General features: G+C 38.2%; 1 protein-coding gene across 1 annotated transcript in view; it reads right to left on the minus strand.

The window, feature by feature from the left end:
• Window positions 1-22,783, minus strand: part of LOC120502065 (gamma-aminobutyric acid receptor subunit pi-like) — a 45,548-nt gene extending 22,765 nt beyond the window's left edge. Inside the window, exons 1-4 of the mRNA XM_039709115.1 lie at window positions 22,757-22,783; window positions 14,564-14,652; window positions 9,192-9,295; window positions 817-884 (exon numbers count right to left, since the gene is read on the minus strand). Of these exons, the coding sequence (XP_039565049.1) occupies window positions 817-884; window positions 9,192-9,295; window positions 14,564-14,619 (228 nt within the window). The 5' untranslated portion in view covers window positions 14,620-14,652; window positions 22,757-22,783. The remainder of the gene's footprint in view (window positions 1-816; window positions 885-9,191; window positions 9,296-14,563; window positions 14,653-22,756) is intronic.
• Between the last annotated feature and the right edge of the window lie 1,597 nt (window positions 22,784-24,380).

The following is a 24,380-nucleotide window of genomic DNA, read 5'->3' on the forward strand; positions in this document are numbered from 1 at the left end:
GAATCTTTTAGCACAGTTTCTTCTTTTAGCATCACAAAGGAAACAGTGGTACCAAATTTATCAAGACCTTGAACACAGCACTCAATCCAATTCCAATTCAATTTAGATGCCTTGCAGTCCTACATTAAGATCATATTATTTCTTAACACTTTTAAAACAACTTTTGATTATATGGTGTGTTTTTAAGAGAATTATAAATTCATCTGAAGTTTGGACCTTATTTCCCTTTTCTAAATAGTAACTAATAATTACTAATTACTAATACACTCAATTTAATATCTGATTAATTATTTTTTCTTTTTATTTCTGTGTACCAATGGAGGATCTTTAAGTAGAAAAGTACATTCCATTGCATAGTTTGTTCAAGAACAAATGATACAAATTAAATGAAACACAGCTGGAATAAATTAATGTGTGACAGCAACAACAGAAGAGAAAAACAGCCTGAGTTCAGCTGTATCTAATCATAGGGAGAGTGGCTTCAAAGGCACATTAATACATCTTTATTTTTCTGAAATGCATAAAGATTTAGACATTTCAGCTGAAAAATGAGAACTGATCCACATGCTTCTCATTAAGATTAATACTCAGTAGCAGATTTCTTTTTGTATCTGCGAGAGGTGGGATTCACAGCTGCATTTCTATGGTTATTATAGTGTTATAAACACAATAAGTGTGTCATGAAAAAGAGAATTCCATCTCCTAACCCATAGTGACTTCACAAGGAGACAAGCCCAAAGTTGTACTGCCAGCAGCTGTAAGCACAAGACATCAGCTTATCGACAAGCAAAGAAAAGACTGCAAAAACTACTATACCATATTTATTTCTGATATTGTATCAATGCTTGCAATATCCATACTCATTCCAACTGACACAGGACCATCTGCAAAAAAAAAAGAGAAAGTCAGAATGTAGCTCGTACTTCTTTAATATTCAGTGTTCATGAGAACTGTCTACAAAACCTTTCCATTTTTTTTCTAAATGTTTAGAAGGTATCTTAAATATTCCTGAAACACAGATTATGCAAGAATTTTCACATTCTTAACCAAAATGTCATACTTCTGAGCTAAAACTATTTTAGTTTTCAGAAACAGGATTTATTTCTTAAATACTTCCTGGTTTATATTATTTTTTTCCCTGAAAAAAAGGTGCTGGGAAAAATGTTACACAATAAGGTGTGGAAGGCACAATCCCCATGGTACATCACACTCTTCTGCTCTGAGGTGCAGAGCAGTGCAAAGAATTCTTCCAGTTGCAACATCTGGTCCATCAGATGTGGGTGAAGCAAGAAGTTTCACCTGGCAATGTCACATGGTTAATATCCAGATGGCACAGCTGAGTGACTTCCATTTAAGAATTTATGGTATATATTGTATCATTGCAATTTAATATCTTGCCTTTGACCACTAGCAGGAAACTTGTGATTTAAATACTTGCATTTATAAAGGAAAACTTGTCATAAGCTGAAGGCCTATTCAATATAGTTAAACACCTTACCTAAGTAGTTGTTATTGTAATGTCAGTATGCTCTGATTCCCATTTCCTCAATGTGCATTACACACTGCTGGAAGGAAGATTACCAGCTGTGCATTTTAAAATGCAGAATTTGTGCAGAACTTTGATGAAAACACAACATTATTCCTGGTTGAATATGTGCAGAATAATTAAAAGAGTGCTTGTACAAAGAAATTAATATTAAATCAGTGCATCTTTCCAAGCAATTGAGAAGAGAACACAGCACTGAGAAATGCAGAAATATTTCAGGTAAGATCTCTGCAGCTGATAGTGCCCCTATCTCACATGGCTGAAAGCCCTTCTTGGCTCCTTGCAATACATTTTGTGGAAATCTCCTATATGGCCCCAAATGGCATCCAGAGGAACATGGAGTCCAACTCCACCCTCCTGAATAACACTGAAGAAAAAAATGTATCATTATAAAATGTGTAAGTTTATTAGTATTTTTATTTTTTCCAAAATATTTTCTGTTTTAATGCACGTGTTAAAATTATTACACATCTGTCACTCCTAAAAAAAAATCTGTAAGTCCTTTGTTCTAGACTTGATTGAAAGTTTAAATATAAAGCTCCAGCTTAAAACAGGACTGTAGGTTTGCAGCATGCCCTGCTGCTAATATGCATGTTTATCATATACTATTAAATTATAGACTGGGTTTAGAAACTGTTGTTCATACATTGAAAGAAGACTTTGGAGGTTAACTTTGAAACTAAAATTGACTGAAAAGATCTCAGATCATTGACAGCTTGTTCTTCTGCTTCTTCCCACTCTTTTAATGTTTTGATACTCCATGAATAAATTTTTTTTTTCTCTCTCCAGGATTAAAAGCTCAACCCCTAAGAAACTAATCCCAGCTACATGGGGTACAACAATTAATACTTATACTTACCATTGTACTATGTCATAAGTGCAGGTACAATACTGCCAGCATCAAAAGATATGTCAGACCCTCGAAAATCATTGAATTTTTAAAATAATGTGATTTATAATCCATACTCTGGGGTTTTCTACATCTTCCAAGAGATTCCCATGTATGAGTGTAACAGAGCATACTATTGCCAACTATCTCATGATCATTTGGGGAGAACCCCATCCAGCAAGGCTCATGCTTAATGATGGATCACCCCAAGGACAGGACAGTGCAGTGTTCAGATGACTATGCAGGAATCATGGCTGGGAATAATCAGACTCTTTCTATTATATCATGATTTATTCGTAGGAACATCATCTGATCCTTATCCAGTAAAGTGATACAGATTAGGGAAAATGTCCCTTAGCAGCATTTCAGTATCATCAGTGTTAGGTTGCTACACATATGAGCAGGAAAGCTGACTTTCCAGAAAGATTACTGAAATTAAGCAGGGGGTAATTTCTCAGGAATCAGACAAACAAAACTTTGTAGATCCTTTTTTTTATTTCCTGCTGAAGTATTTTTCAAAGTCTTACTGAGTAACACAACAGCACAGCAGCGTTGGGTGACTCCCAAGCACCACAAGACATCTAGCTCAGGTTGAGATTTACTTCAAGCCCAAACTGACTGAACACAAACCTGCCTTGGGTTCAAGTACCAAGGAGAGGCAGCACAGTCAGGACAAAACCATCCTGCTCCACTTGCTCCAGCCAACAGCTCTCACTGCCCACGTGCAGCCAGCCTGCCCAGCCCAGCACCCACAAAAACTCAGCAGAAAACTTCATCACCCCAGGTACAGCAATGCTCCGTATGGGAGGAGCTGTGCAGGAAAACAAATTATGGAAAGAATCTTTATCAACACAATACAAGATGCCAAGAACAGCTCTGCTCCAGCAGTTAATTAAATCAGAACATCGTTAATAGTTAAATGCCGATTTCTTTTTTGCATGTGAGGATAAATGTTTACTTAGTAAGGCACCATAAATTGTAAAGCACTAATAACAGAATGAGTCTGCTCATAATTATTCACCAGGGTTTCCTCTGAACTTCCTCTGAAAGGTCTCTTGTTGACAGTGTCAAAAACTGGGCAGCAAACCAGACGAGGCAGTCAGTTCCTACATTTCCATATGTTTGGCAGAAGTTCTATGCATAATGACAACATCAGAAGAAATCTACCGATCTTCAGAAGAAAACTGAAGTCACTCTCTCCTGCATTATTGAAGGGAATCTTCAAAGCATGGCAGAGCATGGCCAAAGGGAGTGCCTTGTTACAGCACTGGCTGTGCAGCCCAAGAAACACACGTTTCAATTTCACTGCAACTTATGTAAACTCTTCCCCTATGCCCTTTACAGATATTCATAGTGATCCCAAATGGGAAAGCAGCCAGAAGAGTGGCAGATAGCATACCTAAAAATTAAGTTTGGATCACTCACTGCAATGATCCCAGTCTGTGGCAGCAAAATAAACCACCACTGTGTCATGGATACTGCAATGGATCAGCACTATCAGTAATTTCCAGTGCCGAGCCATTAGCATGAGCCCTTTTTCACTTAGTTTAAGAAAACTCAAAACAATTCTGACATTCAAAAGGGTCTCAAAAGGCTTTTTTTAAGAATGCCTTATCTTTTCAGCAATACTGGATAAAATACTGCAAGTAAACAGAAAATTAGAAGGAAAATTATCACTAGAATCATTCATTATAGCTTCCTAAAAACCTCATTTTGTCCCTCTGATTGTCAGCCTTGCTTTGGAGCATTACAGAATTCTTACATAAAGCTTAGATTTTTTTCAGTGCATTTAACTTCCCGCCACAAGACATCTTTCTTGAGAAATAGTTACATGAAGAAAGTAGACAGGTTAAGACAGGCCTTCTGACAGATCTCAACTGTAATTCTTGATTTGAAGGCATCAGAAGACAGACCCATTTCTAGCACAGATCAGTTTCAATCCTATTTGTTTACATCAATAATTTTTAGACATTGATGTTGCTTTGCTGGTACAGTTTGTGGACAAGACAAAAACTGGTGGGGACCACGTTAACAGGAGCTTGTTAAATACTTTGTCAAAACCCCATGTTTCCATACCGCCAAATGCAAGCAATTAACGTAAGGACAAATAAGACAGGCAGCACACACAGGATAGGAAACCATCTTGGCGAGCAGTGCCTTTGAGAAGGATTTAGAGTCTGTCACAGATAATCATTTTAACATGCTCTTTCCATCTTATGCTTTGGCAGCATCATTATTACAATGGGGAGAAATGCAAAGAATTAAGTTATCTTGCAATCTATTCTGTATTGGCAAGACTGTTATGACTGTGACAAGATTCGCTTTCCACATTTAAATAAAATGTGCAAACAGCAGACACAGTTTGGTTGAGAGAAAGAGAAATATTACAAAAGACAAAAAATCTGGAACTTTAATATCAAATCTTGTAACATAAAAATCAAGGAGCATTGTTTACTCAGCTCCTCAAAGAGAAGTCAGAAAGGTGACTTGTCCAATGTCAGAAAATGCATGCTGTAGTTAGTTGTGCACATTGTTTGGCAAAGCAAAGTAAGATCCCAGTTTATGGATGCTGGACACAACAGGAAACTTCAAATAAATTGATCTTTTTACTATCTGAACATAATTTATATAAACAGTTTATATAAATATATATAAACCACTTATAATTTAGGGTCTCTGGAGCTAACCCTTTGAAGGGGTTGGAGAGGTAGGGAAGAACCCTGTCAAAAACCAAAACCCAAACTGTCCTGCATGCAGGAACCTGGCTTTGGTGGTAATCAGATGTTCTTAGTGTGTCTCCTGGGAAAAGAAGGAAAATCTCCATTGCCATGTGTATGCTGAAGTTTACATATTCTGGGCTTTTTGCTTTTCTCTAAAGAATTACATATTGGCTAGCTGGGACTTAAAATAGTCTTTAGATGATGTTTATTTGGTATTTCTGTCTTTTGTACCCGGCAAGTTTGCCTCACTAAACCAAAGGGTGTTAGACACAGCTAACATTCTGATGTCTCTTTTGTACACTTCTGAAGACTAAAATGCTTTCATCTAATTAAATGTATAGAACTTAATATAAATAACATTTGAGGGGAAAAAACCCATGATGACAGGTCTTAGACAGAAGGTTGGACCCAAAATTTTATTTGCTTTAATTTAAACCTTATGCCTATGAAATGTATTACTCATTATGAAGTGAAGGAAAATAATATTTCAAATATTATTTAGAATATCGGATTTAAGCATGACACTTTTCTGTACCACTTGAAAGCAGCTTCCATATTCAAATATACTTAGCTGTGACCTTTTCCTAGTATCTCTCTTTTTAATTAGAACACTCAAATTATCACATTCAATCACAGAACAAAATCTATTTGTATAAAATTATTTACAAGATTTTATGCATCCCTTGACAACCCTATGAACCTAATCCAAGGCTCACTGAAGTCTGCAGGAATTGCTCATTAATTCAGAGAGTTTAGCACAGCACATAACGTTATAAAATTGATCTACATGGTTCCAGCAGAAAACTCGAGGTGGAATTCAACTTGTATTGCTGAGATAAAGTGTCAGGGTAATGTAGCACATTTAAGGGAAATAACTGTTGATTTTTTAAATCCCTTATGCCAGCTTTTCTATAGAAGTGTTCCATATATATCTGTAAGGGTAGGATAGATATTATTATATTGAGGAGTAATATCTACTAACATTAGTATAGGAGCATTTCATATTCCAGTCCAAGGAATGGCTAAAATCATTCCAGATCAGAGGTTTGGGTTTTTTTCATTCTTTATTGCACCTATCTGCTTAATTTATGAAGACTTGCTTTATGAACCAGTTCAAAGAGAACATTCTTAACAGCAAAATTCAGACGAGGACAGGGCTAAGTAACCAGTCCAGCTGAGATTCCTCTGTGCTAGCAGCGTCTGAAGTTCCCTCACAATGTGGCAACCTGTACGTGCCACCCATCGTGGACAAACATGGAACACTCAGCCAGTTTTACTTGTCTATAGGCCTCTGAAACACTAAGGCTGGCTTCAACTAATCCAACTCTGGGCACCCAATTCAGATGCTTAGAGATGGGCACCCAATTCAGATGCTACAGGCTGCATTACACAAAAATGGCAATGTTTGTGCAGCCCGGGTCTGGAGGGGTGAGTGTGCAGGAGGAGATGACCAAAGGAAAGTGAGATAAATCCAGAATTAAAATCTAGAAAAGCAGGAGATTCAGTCCTCCAGAAGAGGAGAAGATAGTTTTTATGTTGTTACGCAGTCATTGGACTCAAATGAAAAAGATGTTCATATTCCCCTTGTTAATGACACTACTCGAGTTGGGGTATGTGGTTGGGACATTTCCAGTCATCTGCCCGTCCCAACACAAAGACCAAACACAAATTAATAAGCAAATGGAGGGCTTATTAAACTAAAAATTTTATGAGCTGCCATAAATTTTACTTAACTAGTAAAAATTTCTGGTTTTCTGGCTGTAGGAGAAAGAAACTGTCATTTTATGAACATTTGTTTATACCTAACTTTCCTTTCAGGACTAAAACCCCTTTTGTTAACTATTAAGGAGCTCAGTGCCACTTGAGCAAAGCCAGTTACCAAGAACAGACACAAGGTACACCAGCTGCAGGCAAAAAACCGCCATATAAACCAGGAAAATATTACATGGAACAAAGCTAGCATAGCTGAGGTCACAGAGATAAATCAATTCCACAGGTTTGTTAAGCTGAGGATTTGGGTAGTTTGCTAGCTCTGCTTCCAAGAAGAGCAATAGCTTCTCCTTGGCCTCACCCACATGCAAAGTGTAGCCCACCCTGCCAGTAACAGAGAGGGGTCAGGACTAGGCTGACACCTCTCCCCAGCCCAAGCACACCTTCCCCTATAACAGGGAAAGTGACCCCCAATGATCTCACAAAAAGCTTCAGGTTCCAAAATCAGGAGAAGCATTGCCTGAGTCATCCTAACTCAAATTATTCCTACAAAGAAAGTAATTTCTCACGAAACCACCAACGCTGCATTTAGAAGTGGCATCAATAAAATATATTTTTTTCAGAGTGTCACCTCATTCCTTCAGCACTAGAGCTAATAAAGCTCCATCAAAGGTTTCTGAGGCAGAGTGTGCATGCCTGAGCTGTAGTGAGCATATGCAGGGATGCTGGCACTGTCTGGAGGTGTGAGACTGGCTCTGTGTGTGACAGACTCAATCTGTGCCTGAGCTCCTCTGGGACTTCTAGGCACCCAGAGAGCCCTCAGCATCCCTCTGAACAAAACACCCAGACAAAAAAATAACTATAGCCATGCTGCAATACAACAGCTGAGGAAAAAAAGATGGAGAAAAGGGAGATTTGTAACTTAAATATGCTTTACAGTACGTCTTAATTGCTATTACAGGATTTTGAAATGAGACTCTGTTGTCTACCCAAGCACACTCATCATGGCAGTGCCAACATATCTCTAGTACTAACATGAGGTAATGAATAAAATATATTAATGGCCACTGAACACAGTTATTTTACATTATGCATCATCTCCAATGAGGAAGGGTTAGTTTATTTATTAAAGTTAATTTTATTTTGCTGTCAGCCTTCTTAGAGCATTAAATATTTTATAGAATTTTTATCATCAGCTAAGATAATTACAATAAAAACAAACTGATGAAATAGTTTTTCCCTTTTTCTTCAACCTAAAATACAGGTATGTCTTAAAATTATTATATATGGATTCAGAAAGAGCACGTGATGTGGAGCATCCATACTGAACCAGGTATTTGGATAGCAAGAAGTAACACTATGGTCTTAGAAACTCATTAGTTAATAATTTTTAAAATAGGATATAAAGGGATATAAAATATTTCATTTGCACTCATATCTCTAACATTTGCAAACATCTAGCTTAAGCTAGATGTTATTGCCTAGCATTCACACTACAAGTTTATTTCTTGACAGACACAAGGTGCTAAGCTTCTTTTCAATATTCAGACTATTTACTTCTTCAAGGTCCTGCACTTCCTCCAGGACAAGCTCTTCATGCCACTTCAAACTCCTCAGTACTTCTATACATCCAATAGCCTGACTCAAACAGGGAGGTTTTCCATTGAGATTTCAGGTGTCTGACTGCACTGCAGGGCAGTAAAATCAGCCTTGATGCAGCAGACAATATGGCTCTTCCAATCTAGCGACCATTGGTTTCTGATGCAGGGAACTGATATTTTTGATTCATTTTCTCTTTTCAATTCATTTCCCCCCCACAATTTTCAGTAAATCTGTTCAGTGAGCTTTAAGACCTGAGGCAAGTATCATTTATTAAATCATTCTCTTGCAATCTGATAGCTGAGGAACATAGTACTTTGCATAGTAACAAGACTTGCCTGTGCTGTTATGAACAGCTTGATATATAAAGCTTTCAAATCTTTAATCAAAGCTTTTTATAGTTATTATTTAGGAAATTAGAGGCAATTACACTTTTAAACAGGTAAGATGTTAGAGCTTATTTCATTAAGACAGACATACAATAATAGTCAAGTTTCTAACAGTCTGGAAGTTTAGCTTGCAAATACTTGGAATATACAAGTTTCACCTTGGGCCACAAAAGCTATTAAACTCTATCTTATCATATCACAGAACATATATAATCAGATCAGTGGCTGTCAGATATCAGAGGAAAAAAGTACAGAAAAAGCCATTTGCTCTCACTACTGAATTTTAGGCACCACATTATGTTATGACTCAGTCTTATTGAAAGAGCTTTTCTACTTACTATCAAAAAATGGACGTAGATACTTGTTGTACCCTTTTATTATTTTTTGTATTGTTGGAGGTAGAATTTCACTTTTTCCTTCAGCTTCAGGAATTTCCATTGACCTAAAAGGAATTGAAAATGAGGATGTTTTAAAAGGACATAATAAAAATATTCAAAAAAATATCAGATTTCATAATCTGTATTTGTCTCTTATTGGGAAAAAAACTCTTTTATACCTTAAAGTTTATTATTTCTTTTTATACCTTAAAGTCTAAGTCTATTTCTTTTTATACCTTAAAGTCTACTATTTCTTAACATTCCATCTGAGAAACAATCTTCTTTAATACTTTATCTGTAAACAGGGCATTATGGTTATAAGCTAGGAATGTGGAAGGGATGCTGGTTGTTTATTTCATCATTTAAAATAAAGCTTCTTTTTACATAATGAAATACATTATATTTAGGTCTCAGAGACAGAAACCAGCCTCAGAGACTAGTGCATAAAAACACTCTTAAAATCCTGCTTTCACAACACAGTTTTTAAACAGGCTACAGAAATAATCCTGTTGACCAAAACCAGTGAAGCATAATGAGAATTCAAGTACTTCCTCAGTTCAGAAACAGCCACAAATACAATCCATAGAAGCGATATATAAATAATTACAAACCCTTTCTGCCTAACCCCAAAGGTGAGCACCCCAAGACCCCGAGCAGGGTGTGCTCTTCAGAAATTACAGCACCGACAGTCACAACTACTTGTCCCAATGATTTGAGAAAGGTGGGGTATGAATTATAAAGGTGAGAAGCAAATAATTAATTGCCTTGGTGAGCCCAGCTGGCAGAGGCATTGTCTCTGCTGATGGAGAACAGACACCTATATAAACACCAGGAGAAGGGTCTGTAGATTTTGATCCTTGCTCTGGGATTTGCTGGCCCCAAAAAATGATCAGTTCTCCTACAGGAGGTGCAAGAGCTGTAGTGATTTGCTCCTAGGGAGAAGAATCTAAGCTTAAACCATTAGGTAAGGGGCTGCCAGTGTTTTGTGGTCTTCCCTCATAGTGCTAAATCCTCACTGAATTTCTTAGTTCAGTTCTTTCTGGAGCTACTCGTGAAACCTCTGCTTTCTCTTCTGCATTGTATTTCTGGGTCTCCTGGAGTTTTCCAAAGCTTGATATTTTCATTTTAATTTTGCTGTTTCTGAGAAAGATTGAGTTGTTTTGTCAGGACACTGAGACACCAGGAATAATCCAGTATCTTAACCTGGAAAAGCTTAAATGCTAAGATGATCTCACTGAATGCACGTGGCCAAATCACACTGTGGTTTTAAATGTGGTATCCACTGGCTTGAAAAGCTGCTATTGCTGTATAATTTTTTATTCACCAGACCCTATTGCCACAGAAGTAACTGTTTTTCATTAGCTGCCTTATAACACAAATATGTTAGCTATTTGAATGATCTAATTTCTTTCCTTTATTTTTCCCCTTTTTTTATTTCTATATTGCCAAAGAATTATGTTGTTACTTAAGTATACCCTTGAGTAATGCCAGAACTGAAATAAGGGAAGTTTCTCCTGTAAGTTTTTTCCTAAAGAAACAGAGTTGAGTTGAGATGTGACTATAAATAAGAAGGTTAGTTTTATGTTGCATAGAAATGTTAAAATTGGAAATGCATTTGAATGTAATTAATTTCTTAAATACTGTGCTTGGAATAGATATCTCTCCTTTTGTAATTTACAATTTAGCTAAGTGTTCAGTGAGCTGCATGAGCTTAATTTCACAGTTTTACTGGATTGTTCTTGAATAAGTTTTACACGTTGTGAAATGTTAAAGGAAAACTTGTTTCTTTCCTACTGTTAGGGTATATTATTCTGCCAGTCAATATACAATTGCAGAGTGGTCTGGTTCATTATCATTAACTCTATTTTCCAAAATATATCTACTAAATTTTTATGGAAGTCCTTCCCTTAAATGACCTGTGGTAATTCATAATTTTCCTCATTAACACAGGAAGTGTAGCCTTGTATCACTGGTCTTTTGAGATTTATGGTTAAGTAAGCCTGGGAAAGCTGTTGTGCTGTAATTGAGGCTGTGCATTAATGAGGCATGGTCCCCTGTGTGCTGTTTGACCACTAAACCTTAGAGAAGTCCTAGCACAGCAAGCCAGCAAGTGAAAGGAACCTGAGGCCTCCTAAATGTGAGTGTGCTGTTAGCAGCCTGCTGACCCCGGGGGACACTCAGAGGCAGACTGACTGTCAGTGCTGAAAGACAAGGAACTACAGAGGCTCTCTGCCCTAAGCAGGTTGGGGTTTCTGTGTTTTAAGGGATGATTCCCTGCTACCTTCAAAGTGCTCTTTCATTCACGTGCTCCATTCCCAGCTCAGCCACAGTGAGCTCACAACTGCACACATTCACAAAGGGAAAATCTGAGACTCGCTCCACTTCTACATCTGCATCTTCTCAATAATGCATCTAAGCTTCTCTTTTAACCAATATTTGTGTTGTTATATTTATGTTTCATGGTTAAGGGAAGCTGTTTAAGTTCCTCCATTTTCTTAATGCATGTAAAATACCTTGGCATGCATTTAAGTACGGAATTGCCTTGCAACAGGTGTTCCAGCAACTGAGGCGTGAACAGGCTTTTACAGCAAAAAAAAACCCTGAGTATATAATTATTTTTCAGCTGAGAATATCTATCTATTCTGGGCTGTCAATGCATAATAAATGCTTTAACTCATCAGGTTCAATGCCCTCTGGTTGCTTTTATAAAAGCTGAATTATAATTATTTATTTTCCTAAGTCTTTCTTACGCTCAAAAACTCAGATTTTTATGGGTTTGGCTAAATTTGAAAGGTGCAACAACTGTTTGTTATTTAAGGTACTTTCAAGTGAGTGTCTTAACAGAATAGGGTAATTGGAAGGGAAAAAAGGAACATTTGCCCTAAACAGCAGTATATATCATTTATTTAGGCATAAGTACAGTCTAGACACATATATGAGAATATTTTTTCTGGCTATTTTTTGTCAGAAAATATGTATCATGAAAGCATGAAAGAGGCAGAAACACCTTAGAACTGCAAGAAGATAAACAAAATGCCAGATACAGTTTGAACAAGCTTTTGAAACACTCCCCCCAGGAAAACAAGAATAAAAAAAACTTTTTTTTTTCCGGCAATTCAGTGACAGGCGAAGGGCTTACAGATGCAAATAAAGTTATTTCTGGTTTCATATCTTCGCTCAGTGATATGGGGGTTTATATGATCTTTCAGATAAACTGTAGCAAAATCTACATCACTGATTAATTCTCTGCTTTGAAAAGGACAGTACTGTCACCATTTTTTTTGTTAAATGGTAAGGTTGAAATTAGCATCATGTTACCAAGCACAAGAACAAACAGTGAAATACCATAAATGCTCTTGAGCTCAGGCAAAAAAAAAGAAATATTTTATAGAATTCTGTTTCTGATTCCATAAATCTAGGCTAGCATTCTTTATGTTAAAAAGACCATATCTGAAACAAATGGGAATCCTTCTTCAGACCAAATAGCATGCATTTATTTAAGCTGATTCCTGATAATGATAAATTTGCCTCAATATATTTCATAACTACTTTAAAAAAAATTCTGGGAAATAAATCATTTAGGCAACTACCCAGATATAGATTTTAATACTAAAAACAGGGCCATGTTGTGATTGTAATGTAATTTAATGTTAAGTGAAGTGAAGAAGTGTCATTCAGGCAGGGAGAGATAGAAAGGGAAAAAACAACTCCATACCATTACTGACTGTAAATTATTCAGTAAAAGAAACTCTCTTCACATGTTAGGCAGAGCTTTTCCAAGTGGAATATCTAAGGGACCATTTGGCAAAAAATCACGGCACTTGCTTTGGGTGCACCTCAGCACTTGGGTTTTGTTTAGAAATATTTCTGTTTCAAGCAGGATAGTTTTTGTTTTAAACAGCACTTTCACAAACCCCTTCTGATTTGTGCACTGGAAAAATGCATTTTTGTACCCAAGCATCATCTTGTTTGTGAGATAACTGAGGGCAAGAGCTGCTTCTCAGCCTGTGTCTGGATTTGGGTACAACAGCTCAATGCTGTGCACTCGTACCCAGGCACTCACACAGGAGCTGTGTGTGCACTTTACCCCACAGGTGACACTCAGGAATGAACTGCCTGTGCTTCTGGACACTCGCAGCCAGATGAAGCTGTAAAAGGATTCACAGTCTGTCTGATATTAATGAAATGGGTACCACAGGCTGAGCTCCTGGGGGAATTTTGCCTCCTTTTTGTTTAGGTGCTTCTGAAATCGTTGTTCTTTTAGCAGTGTTTTATTATGGCTAAGCCATGAATCACCCACTCATTACAGTGTGGCAAGTCACAGCTGATGAGGAAAGAAGGTGAATTAGAGCAAGTGCATGTTCTGGACCTCTCTATAGGACTGGAGAAGATGGGGGAGGTGGATGCTTTAAACTTTTTTTCAGGGGACTGCTCCACCTGTTCTCACTACTAAGAGAAAGCTTTATCTAAATGAGTATTTGCACACCCACCTGAGTTAAAGCTCAGACAGAATCTTACCCTGAGGAATCTATTGTGAGATAAAGTAGATTAGGCAATTCTAGATAAAGAATTGGCTCACAGACTTTAAATACTTCAGATGAAAGTAGTGATGAGAATGTTTAACCTGTCCATGCTTACATTTTCTTATTGGAATTACTTAAAGAATATTTTTGCCCATTTTTATCAAAGGAATATATTTTAAGTGCTCCATTTCTATATTTTTTTGTCATGGCATCTGTACTGTTTGAAGGACTATGTGTAGCCAGAGGGGATCATTTTCACTTTCCAGCATAATGCAACTCAGATTTCCTAAAGACTTAATTATTTCATAACAGAGAATAAGAAAACAGTGTTTAAAACAGGTAATTCTTTTTTACTCTCCTTTTAGCACAGAAGGATGATTTTACTATCTCAAGCTTGCAGTAAATCTAGGTGGACTGTGTGCTTGTGTCCTAGGGCAAAGCACTGTGCTCCAGGCAAGGACCGTGTGCCCATCTGAATTTGTTAAGCATCTGATATAATACTCACTTTGTACCTAGTAATCCTTTATTTGAGGGTTGATATGCTTCATAAATTCCATTCTTTTCCTCCCTCATCAATCTTTCCAATTAAAAAAATCTGTTAATGAAGGCAGCTGAGATTCATGAAGCTCAGTCCTGCATTTTTGTTAATACCCAAATTCTTTAATTTTTATAAGGGGCAAGATTCAAATGCCAAGAAGATTTTCCTTTGTTACCTCATCAGATATGTCTCTAATTATAAGTACGTTGATTATAAACCAACTGATATAATAATATAGTGAAGAAATAATATTTTTAACAAATACTTCTTACCTATAGAGCAGCAATAGAAAAAGGGCTCTGAGACTGCAGCACTTAAGATTGCACATTGTCACAATTTCTTTCAGAAGTTCTTGTAGCTCCTAAAAAACAAAAGGTGCAGAGTTACTATTTTACAGCACATATGCATTCCTAATACATTAATTTTTCCAAAGGTTTTAAACACTGAAGATATTGTATCTCACATAGCTTCTTCTAATGTATTAGTAAATATCTACAACAATTTTTTTAAAATGTCAAAATTTGAAAAAAAAAAATAGGTGGCATCAGGATTAATTCACCTAACCAACAGAAGCTGCATTCCAGTATACTACAGCTCTTTCATTTTAGCCTCTGTCCTTTAAATATTAGGAAAGGTAATTGCTGTGAAAAATAATGCCATCCTGTGCAGGAAAATTGCAAACACTGAGTTTTGTCTCTGCTATTCATGCTTGTGAGTGCATCTCTGGGATGCACTCTAAAGGACAATACATGACCCCATCTTAGAACACAGAACTATTTAAGAGCAACCTCTCTGGTACATGCATGGCATCAATATCACTGGTACATAACTTTGGTCATCTTTTTGTTAATGAGAAAAAAATGAAATTTTATCCTTTCACCCCTAGCTGTTAAAAGAAAAACAACTTTACATATAAATCTTATATAACCATCCACATTCATGTTTGGCTGAGGCATGATGTCTTTTCTGAATGGGATTTCTTTGTTTTTGTCAGTATGATTCACATCCATAATGGTTATTTTAAGAAATCTGTCAGCTCCGTAATCCATTTCTGGATGAAAAGAGAATCAATCCATAGTGTAATGCAGTCATGCAACAGATCTGAAATGCACAGACTGTGCACACGTTTGCTGTATTTCAGCAGTGTACACAAACCTTATTTGTGAGACTTGCTTCAAAACTCTAAAAAGCCCTGCATGTCAGGAATTCTACCTATCCAGAATCTGCAAGACAATTGTTAAATGTTAAAAAATGCAAATGAAATATCTTTTTTAAGTTCCAGGAAGGGACAATCAAACCTATTTTCCATGTCCAGAATGAGTTTTGCAGGAGTATCTTTCATTTTAATTTCCTAGTAAATTGCTAATAGTAAATAACTTCAACTTTCACAGCCTGAAACTTTGTTTCGCTGCTCTTTAGTGACCAATGTAAAATGCCAGCAAGCTTTTTAAAAACCAAAGCAATTTTTCTTTCAGTCTACAGTTCTAGTAAGAGCAAAACTAGTGGTATTTACCTAAATTAATGCCATGTGAATGAGATATGACTTTTATGTAACAGTGAAGTGACAAAATAACTTGTTAATGTCTCCAAAGAAAAAGGAAAACCATTTCAATGGCTTTTGAAACAAGCAAACATTCTCAGCATCTTGGCTACTTTAAGCATACACCAGCCTGGTAAATATTAATGTCAAAATAAATCACAGACTCCTCCTGACTTCCACAGAAAATCATGCAGGAGACATTAAGAGAGCTGGTAATAGGAAAAAACAGCACAAATGAGCAGATGGTGTTGTCAGAACATTGCTCTCTACATGCTGATTCTGTAACACTCCTGGTGCAGATAGTGGGATCTCTTTTGCGTCTCTCATTTTGGGTTTGGATGCTTTCTACATTCATTATCTTTATCTCACAGGAAAATATGCTAAAAATAAAAAGCCTCTTACTGACTTTATAAGTACTTCATAAAGCTGCTTTTATATTTAGCTTTTGAATTGCTACTATGAGCTCCTAATATGACTGAAGATCCTTTATAAAGAGATTAAGGAAACCAATGGATATTTCTGTACTTGTTTGGGTTTTGTTTCTACAGTACTGAAGATGAAAAAGAGTGGGCTTATTACTGATTTCTTTCTAAAGCAACTGGTTTACCTTCGGTTCTTACCAACATCCAAGGTAGCAATTTTATGGAAGGGTGGGGTGGAGAATTTTGGTCTTTTACACATCAAAGGTCAAATCCATCCTATGGCACATGGATTATTTTTGTATACTCAGGAAAAGAGAGCATGGAGGTAACAGAAGGGAGAAGATCTCTTCCTTCTATGCAAGAAACACGAATCAAGAGATCCAATTGCCATGTCAGCTGGCTTGTCCTCACTGCAAAGGGACACTGCATGCCAGCCAAGGAATAGAACTGGGTAACTGCTGGCGTCTTAAGCTGTTTCAGAGATAATACTCAAGTTGGATATAAAAATCTCTGCTGCTTGTGTGTACATGCTTGCATGCACGCACACGTTTTCCCTGCTGCCCCTTTCTTAGGGGGCTTACTGAGCTGGTTTGCTCTGCTGAAAAGCCTGCCTCTTGGCATGTTTGCACATCTGGACCTTTCCTGTCACACATTTCTTTATCAAATACTGCACATTCCCAGCAAGGTTCCTTCCTGCATGTGTATATGTATGGAACTACTGGTATTTTACTCTAGTTCAGCAGAACCCATATTTTCCTCCTACCCTAGAAAAATAAGCATAACCTGTTTTCTGCATAGAATATTAAGCCATTTGGTTTAAGTAGAGAGATGGCACACTGTCCAGATTATTGTGCCTATATTGACACATCTTGTTCTAAACATTCAATTGAGGTGAAGGTAACAAATATGCCCCGGATTCTCATATGATGAGACAACATTTTTCTACTTTTATTCAGATCAGATTAATACTGTAAAATGTCATACAATGTTTTGACATTTCTCATGGGAATTCAGTTATTTATTATCTTCAGTATGACAGGAAAAGTGAATTATGCAAGTTTCACAAATGTTTGAGGCTGAAATGGCAGACAGCTGGCAGAGGTAATAGAAATATCCAAAGATTTCACTGGAAGTAAATTTTGTGTGAATGAATTAAAGGAAAAGATGCCTATTATGTTGGAGTACCTTATGCACAAGTGGATGCATGAGAAAGACTAGAAATTATTAGATAATACACTTTGTCATATGGTAGTGGCCATATGCCTGAATTCCCATGGCTGCTACTGCAGGCATCTAAAACTGCATGTAAAATTATCTTAAAATAAAAAGCAGATGGTGGGTTTTAGAGTATAAACTGAATTAGCATCACAGTTGCATTTTACTTCCACATCCAAACTGTTGAATGACAGTGTCTTTAAGTGCTTGACTGAAAGGCACAGAGAAATTCAAGGAGGATTCACCCAGAGTGCCAGAGAAGTAAAGCTGCCTCCCCTGCTCTGGATTCTCTGCTTACATTGTCTACTAGAACTGCAAAGCAACCTGTGGGCTTATCTGTTCTTGACCTCACCCTGTTTGTCAGATCAAAATGAACCAGTTGGAGAGGAAATGATGGAAAGCTGGAAACACTGAGGACTCCATGGGAGAAAGGGAGAGGGTGTATGGAAGGCAGTCACAAGATAAGATTTGGAAGTAGAGGGGATATACCCCTTGGCTCAGTTGGGGTCAGCTGTCCCAGCTGTGTCACCTCTGTTTCTTCTGCAACAGCAGCCTCCTCACTGGTGGGCTGGTAGAAGAAGCACAAAAGGCCTGGACCCCATGCAAGCTCTGCCCAGCAGTAACAAAAACACCCCTGAAATACCAACACTTGTGTTCCCAGCAGAAATCCAAAACACAGCCCCATTCTAGCCACTGTGAAGACAATTTTCTCCACTTCAGCCAAAACCACCACAGCTTGGAAAAGTCAACTGCATAGAACAGATTGACAGTAATCCCTGACAAAGCACTTTGTGGAATAAAGTGCCATGGTATCTGTCTCTGGGTTAATCAGGATGCCTGCCTATAATGGCTGTAGTTTCATGGTAGTTCCTAAAACTCTCTGAAAGAGAAAGAAATGCAAACTTTTCACACATTCAAATATTTTTTCCTGTTAGCATTAATACTGAAGAGACTGAAGCTTGAGTGAAAAGTATCAAGAAGAGGTTTTTTTAATGCAGCAAATTAAAAGAGGGAATAAAACCCACTGGCAGCAAAACTCCAGGTCAAACTAGGGAATTGACTGATGAAAGTGGACAAATGCATGTGTCTGCATCCTATTATAAGGGCCACCCTCTTATGTGGCTGACAACTGGCTTTTGGCACACCAGCTAGCTTGTTTTTAAACCCTAGGCACATCTGAACTTGCCTAGCATGGGCAAAACCATGCAAGTCTCCTTGGGCAAGTAATCAGAGTTAGATGTACTTGGCCCATAGAAAGTAGCTGTCTTGTCATGTTTTCTCTGCAGACAGGCAGTACAGGGGCCATCTGCTATGACAGCGTTATGTCAGCAATTGAAGGGCTCTTAGGTCTCCAATAGTTCAAAGTGAAACACTGGATTCCAGTTATCATCTTCTGATCAATAGTTGTCATGTGTGCCAGACAAGAGAAGTGTCATTTTCTCAATGAAAAACTCGGGAAGTTGCTTCAGTCTGAAAGCATCTTCTCAAGTTCTGTACCTTGAGATGTTTTTATCAAAGATATTTTTCAGCAACAGAAGCTCATACTGTTAAAAAAGTAGAATGAATTTAAGGTTCACCAGAAAAGAAAACTGCTTCTCTGGTACAGCAAAATGAGCTTTAATTGAAACTTCATAATTAGAAATTGTTTATATAGGTATAGGCATTACATGAGAGTCTTTAAAATTATCCCACATGAATCAGTATGTCAAATATATTTATTTTTTAAAAAATGACCATAGCATGATTTCAGACTATATAAGCTACAACTCAGTGATTTACTTCAATGTCCCAAATAATATACAAGTTTATATGGAAAATCACTGTCCTCAAAATACACTGGAAGGTCAGAATCAAAGTCAAACAAATCTATTGTTACAGCCTTTAAATTTTTAGTATCAGCACTTGTAGCCACCGAAGGAGTAGGGACAAGCAGTATGCTACTAATACTTACATAATTAAGTGTATGAGAGACATTTGGTGCCCTGGATTGAGGTCTTTATTTCTCACCAAGTTCCCTGTATTATCAATTTCATGAACATCAAAGCCTCAGAGTAAGTTACATAACCCATGATAGGATTATTTTATATGTTTATCTGTTGTTGTTTTCACTCTGTGCATTTTAAATACACTACATATTGTGGATTAGCTGCAAAATAACTGGCAAGGATGCTGTTAGCATTATACTCTTTTTTTATGGAAAATAAATTTCAGATTTATAAAATCGGGGTGCTTAGGATGATAATACAATTCTAGGAGTTACCTTCATGGAGCAAGTGCCAGATGTCCTGCTCCCAGCCAGCCTAACACTGAACTGAAAGGTTTCAGCAATGTACAGAAATGGATGCAGTAATAAACATTCACAGAATAGTTTATAAGAAATTAACATTTTCATGTGACTGCTTAAATGTGACTGCTTATATCTACTGCGAAATCTACACAAAATGTGCCCCACAGGATATTTTTCTAGTTTTAAAAGGCAATGAACTAAGTAACTTATCTCCACCTTGATCCTGAATATGATTTTAGATAGCTGACACTCAAAAGTCTGGCTGATGGTGTTAGAGTCATGGCTGATGATTACTGCCATTTGTAATTACCCAAAGAAATCAGAGGGCTTTGGGGTTCTTAATGGTTGGGTTTATGTGCATACAGACTTTATAAAACTTTTTGCTCTGTGCATCTCAATTCTGCGATCTGTGCAGCTGGACCTCTACATAATTCTGCAAATGTTTGAGTCCTCTTGTACCAAAATCCAAATCTCAAATCTGACCTTTCCTGGCTTTTTAAGGTGCTTGTCAACACTCCAACGTCCTCCCACAGACAAGTGGGGATTACCTTCTGCCACATCAGTTTTACAGTCAGAAATCACCGCCCACCCATGTGGCTTCAACAGGCCCTCAGTTTGTGTGCAGTTTAAAGAATGAATGTGTTTGAGTTGGGTCACAGAGGTAGGTGACCTTCAGAGGCTGCAACTGATGGATGAAACCTCAAAGGCACCTTTGGGAAGGTTCTGACTGTGCAGGAAGGTACAAACAGCTGTAGGGTGGCAAACACTGATGGCTTGGGTGGTCTCCCATCGACAATCTGAGACCTGACAGCTGCCTGGGTGAGCACTTCAGGTCACCAGGATTTTACAGGGCACCCACAAGTGTGGGCTGAAGGCAAACACAGCACTCCTGCAGCACTGAAACCTTCACTGTTTACACAAACCAGCATAAATAATGTGGGTTTATTGCCTACAGCAAAATGGGACAGTTTTGTTTGGGCACTATCAGCCTAGGTAGGATTAAGATAAATAGTTGAAAACCCCAAAAAGTTGGACAGGATATGCTGGTTCAGATTAAGAAAATAACAACTTGATTTGGAAAGACAAATGAAATCCTGTCTTTGTTCTGCCAGTTTAAATCACTGTTCCTTATGAGAGTTAGCAGATCTAGAATCTTCCAGCCATTAGCCTGGGGCCAAGTCTCCCCACAAAGACCATGATGACTGTGAGCTTTGCTCAGCATTCTCATGTTGTAGAAACTGTCCAGGACCCAGCTAATGCTCCTGCAGCTTCCCTCCATGCAGCCTCTGGCCTGGGAGAATGAGGGATGTCTCACTCTGTCCCCAAACACACAGTTTGAGGCTGCGAGGGGAAAACAAGGGCCCTGCAGCAGCAGATTAGGGTCAGTCATATCCATCTTCTCTCCTCAGTGAATGTTGTGCTATATGCCTTTGAAATTTATGACAGAGAACAGCCCCTTGGTCTGCAATTCATTTTCTTTTCAGCTGCAAATTCTAGTTTGGGAGCAAAGTGGAAGAAGAAAGAGAATACATACCCCAGCTGAGCCCCTTATTTTCCATTCACATTATGAATTTGAATCATAGACTTTTCTGGGTTTGATTATTGTTACGCATAGCTGACACCTTCCAGAGAAAACTTTATGTTTCTTAGTCACCAAATATCTACTCAGTTTGGGTCCAAGGTCTTAGACTCAAATTCCTTAGTAAATTGTTATGTGTCTGTGACCGGGTGGTTCACAAACTAACCATTATGAGCAGTGCAACATGATGAAAGACTGGGAAGGAGAAAAACAGTTTTCAGAGCAGTTTTGGGATTTTTTAAACTCTATTAAGATTTTGTATTCAAAATTAACTGGTACAAATAAATAAAATTAAAATTACTCAGTAGAATTACATATTTTTGCAACTAATAATCACAGGATACCTTTTAATTGTACAGACACCCAAAAATGTAAATGTTGTCCAAGCTGAGTGTCCTGGGCTCAGCTGTAAGCTTTTGTACCTGCTAAGGTTGAGGTCAGAGGAGTTATACCAACTGAGATGTGCAGCTGAGCTCAAAGTAATCAGGAATTTGATCTAAGAGGAAATCGCAAGAGGGGCTTTGAAAGCAAGAGGCATTTTTCCAATAAAATATATATTTCAGATATTTTCTACAGGTACCATGTGGGAAGATTAGTTAAATCTGTAAGCGTGTGCCTGTTGCAGGATCTTCATTTTCCTTCAGCACAAACTGCTTTAGCTTTATTCTATGACAGATTATTAGAATTACTTGGAGTGTTCATGACGGAGTGCAACCTTTAAGAATCCTATTTATAAAGTTTGAATAGTCATTGAAATTGTGTGTATAGAATTTTTTTAATAACTAGAAAAAAGAGCCTCCTAGAGAAATAAAATGCTTTCATTAAATTAAAATATTCCCTTTCTTAATTACTCAGTGCTCAATAACAGGTTTAATTAATGTGATCTACCTTAAATTTTGTACACCTTTTTAAGTACTAGTGCATTGCTCATCTCTGTATTCATTTGAGGTGGGATGCAGATTTGATGAGGAATCAGGGTGGAAAATGGGAGCTGGCTCTTACATTATCTTCCTTGGAGAAGTTTCTCCACGTGCCACTCACTGTTTTTAAAAGCAAGGTTCTTCAGCCTTTTAGGGGAGACACTCACATCTTCGATTTGACTTATCAATTGAAATTTGAGTTACTCCATGTTATTTTAATGCAACAGCATAACGATGCCTCATTGAGGAAACTATATATATATATATATATTTTTATTTTTTTTTCTGTATATCTGTCTTTTTTAGGGGAGACACTCACATCTTCGATTTGACTTATCAATTGAAATTTGAGTTACTCCGTGTTATTTTAATCCAACAGCATATATATATATATATATATATATATATTTATTTTTTTTTTAAGCAATTTAAAAGCCAGCAGAGAGAAGGGGCAGGGATGAGGAGGGAGGGAGCCGCGATGCCCGCGGCGGGCGCGCCTTACCTGGAGCGGCGGCGGGCGGAGAGCAGCTCCGAGCAGCCTGGCAGCCGGCCGAGCTCTGCGCCCGCCGCGCCGCGGGTTCGAGCCCGCCCCCGGCCGGGCGTGGGCGGCACACGAGATGCATGCGCCCCTCTTGCTGCTCGCTCAAACCCCCACAGGAGCCTCTAAACCTTGGCCCTTCCCTGCCGCTCCTCCTTTGGTTAGTCTCGCTTGCACCCCTGTTCACTTTCAAGTGTGTCCGGGGGAAAGGATGCTAGACAGAGAAGTGCCCAGGGATCCCAGACAGACGGGGCAGCATTTCCCACGGCTTCTATTTCTGCCATACCTCCATAACAGCACTTCCCATGGCTTCTATTTCTGCCATACCTCAGTAACAGAGCTTACACGACACCTCCCGCTGATTGCCTCGGTCTTTCTTCTGCCATTGTCACATCCAGCTACCCCGGGGAGAAGCTTCCACCCTTGTTCTCTGTTTGATGTGGAAGTGTTCTGAGTGTCTTTGAGCAGTGTTGTTCGTGTCTTTCCAGAAGTGAAAGGTGTTGGTTTTGCAGATGCTGTTTTCCTGTCTGCCCTCTCACTTCAGGACCTGCTGGGAGTTTTCAGAGAGATGAAGGTGGCACTTTTTCTGGGGAAACACCTTTCTACAAAATTCAGGATAAGGGAAACCACTCAGGGAATGTGATTACCTACAAAGGTTACATTAGGAAAAACCACTTCAGACAGAGTTTAACATCTGCTGTCAGAAGTCATTTCCTGTGACAACAATATTGTGGATGAGAGGGATACACAGGAGCACACCAAACCCTTCCTGATGCTGTCACCAGCAGTAGAATATGGTGGTACTGGAGCAAGGTGTGAAGCAGGGGAAAGAAGATGATTTTGACAATTTCAGTTTCAAATTCTGGTGCTGTTTTTTTGGGATTAAAGAGTTGACAACTTCTGAGGAAGGCAAAGGCTGAGAGGTTTCAATCCTGTATCTTTTAGCAGTGAAAGCCCTGTTTTTTCTTCCTAGAACATGCTAGTCTTAGCTCATGTCAGAAGTAAGCATATGTTGTTTGCTTTTTCACAGAATTATAGAACAATTTTGCTTGAACAGACCTTAAAGGGTTATCAAGTCCAACCCCCTGCCCTGGCCAGGGGCATCATCTGCTGTATTATGTTGCTCAGAGCTCCATCCAGCCTGTCCTTGGACACTTTCAGGGATGGGGCATCCAAAGCTTCTCTGGGCAACCTGTGCCAATGTTTCACCAATGCCATAAAAATGTCATCTTTATCTAGTTTGAATCTACCTCCTTTCAGTTTAAAACCTTTACCCCAGGTCCTTTTTCTTAACTTTATCTTAAAGCTAGTTACAGTGTTGCCCTAAGAGGCTCTTCGATATCATGATGTCACTTCTCTGCTACTGGAAGCTCCCCCCAGGTTACAGAACATGGGAAGATCTGAGGCTCAGACTAGGAGAGGAAAACACATTTCTACATGGCAAAAAATGGAGCAGATTTCTCTACTGTTGTTTGCCTTTCTGTTGTTATTGCTAAAGCTCTTATTTGTTACTGCAGGAGGCAAAAATTAAAGAAATGTAAAAACCATTCTTGCCTGCACATGTTGAATGTTGATCCAATTAAAAGTC

This window comes from Passer montanus, unplaced genomic scaffold, assembly GCF_014805655.1.
Source record: "Passer montanus isolate IOZ18808 unplaced genomic scaffold, ASM1480565v1 scaffold21, whole genome shotgun sequence".
Lineage (NCBI taxonomy): Eukaryota > Metazoa > Chordata > Aves > Passeriformes > Passeridae > Passer > Passer montanus.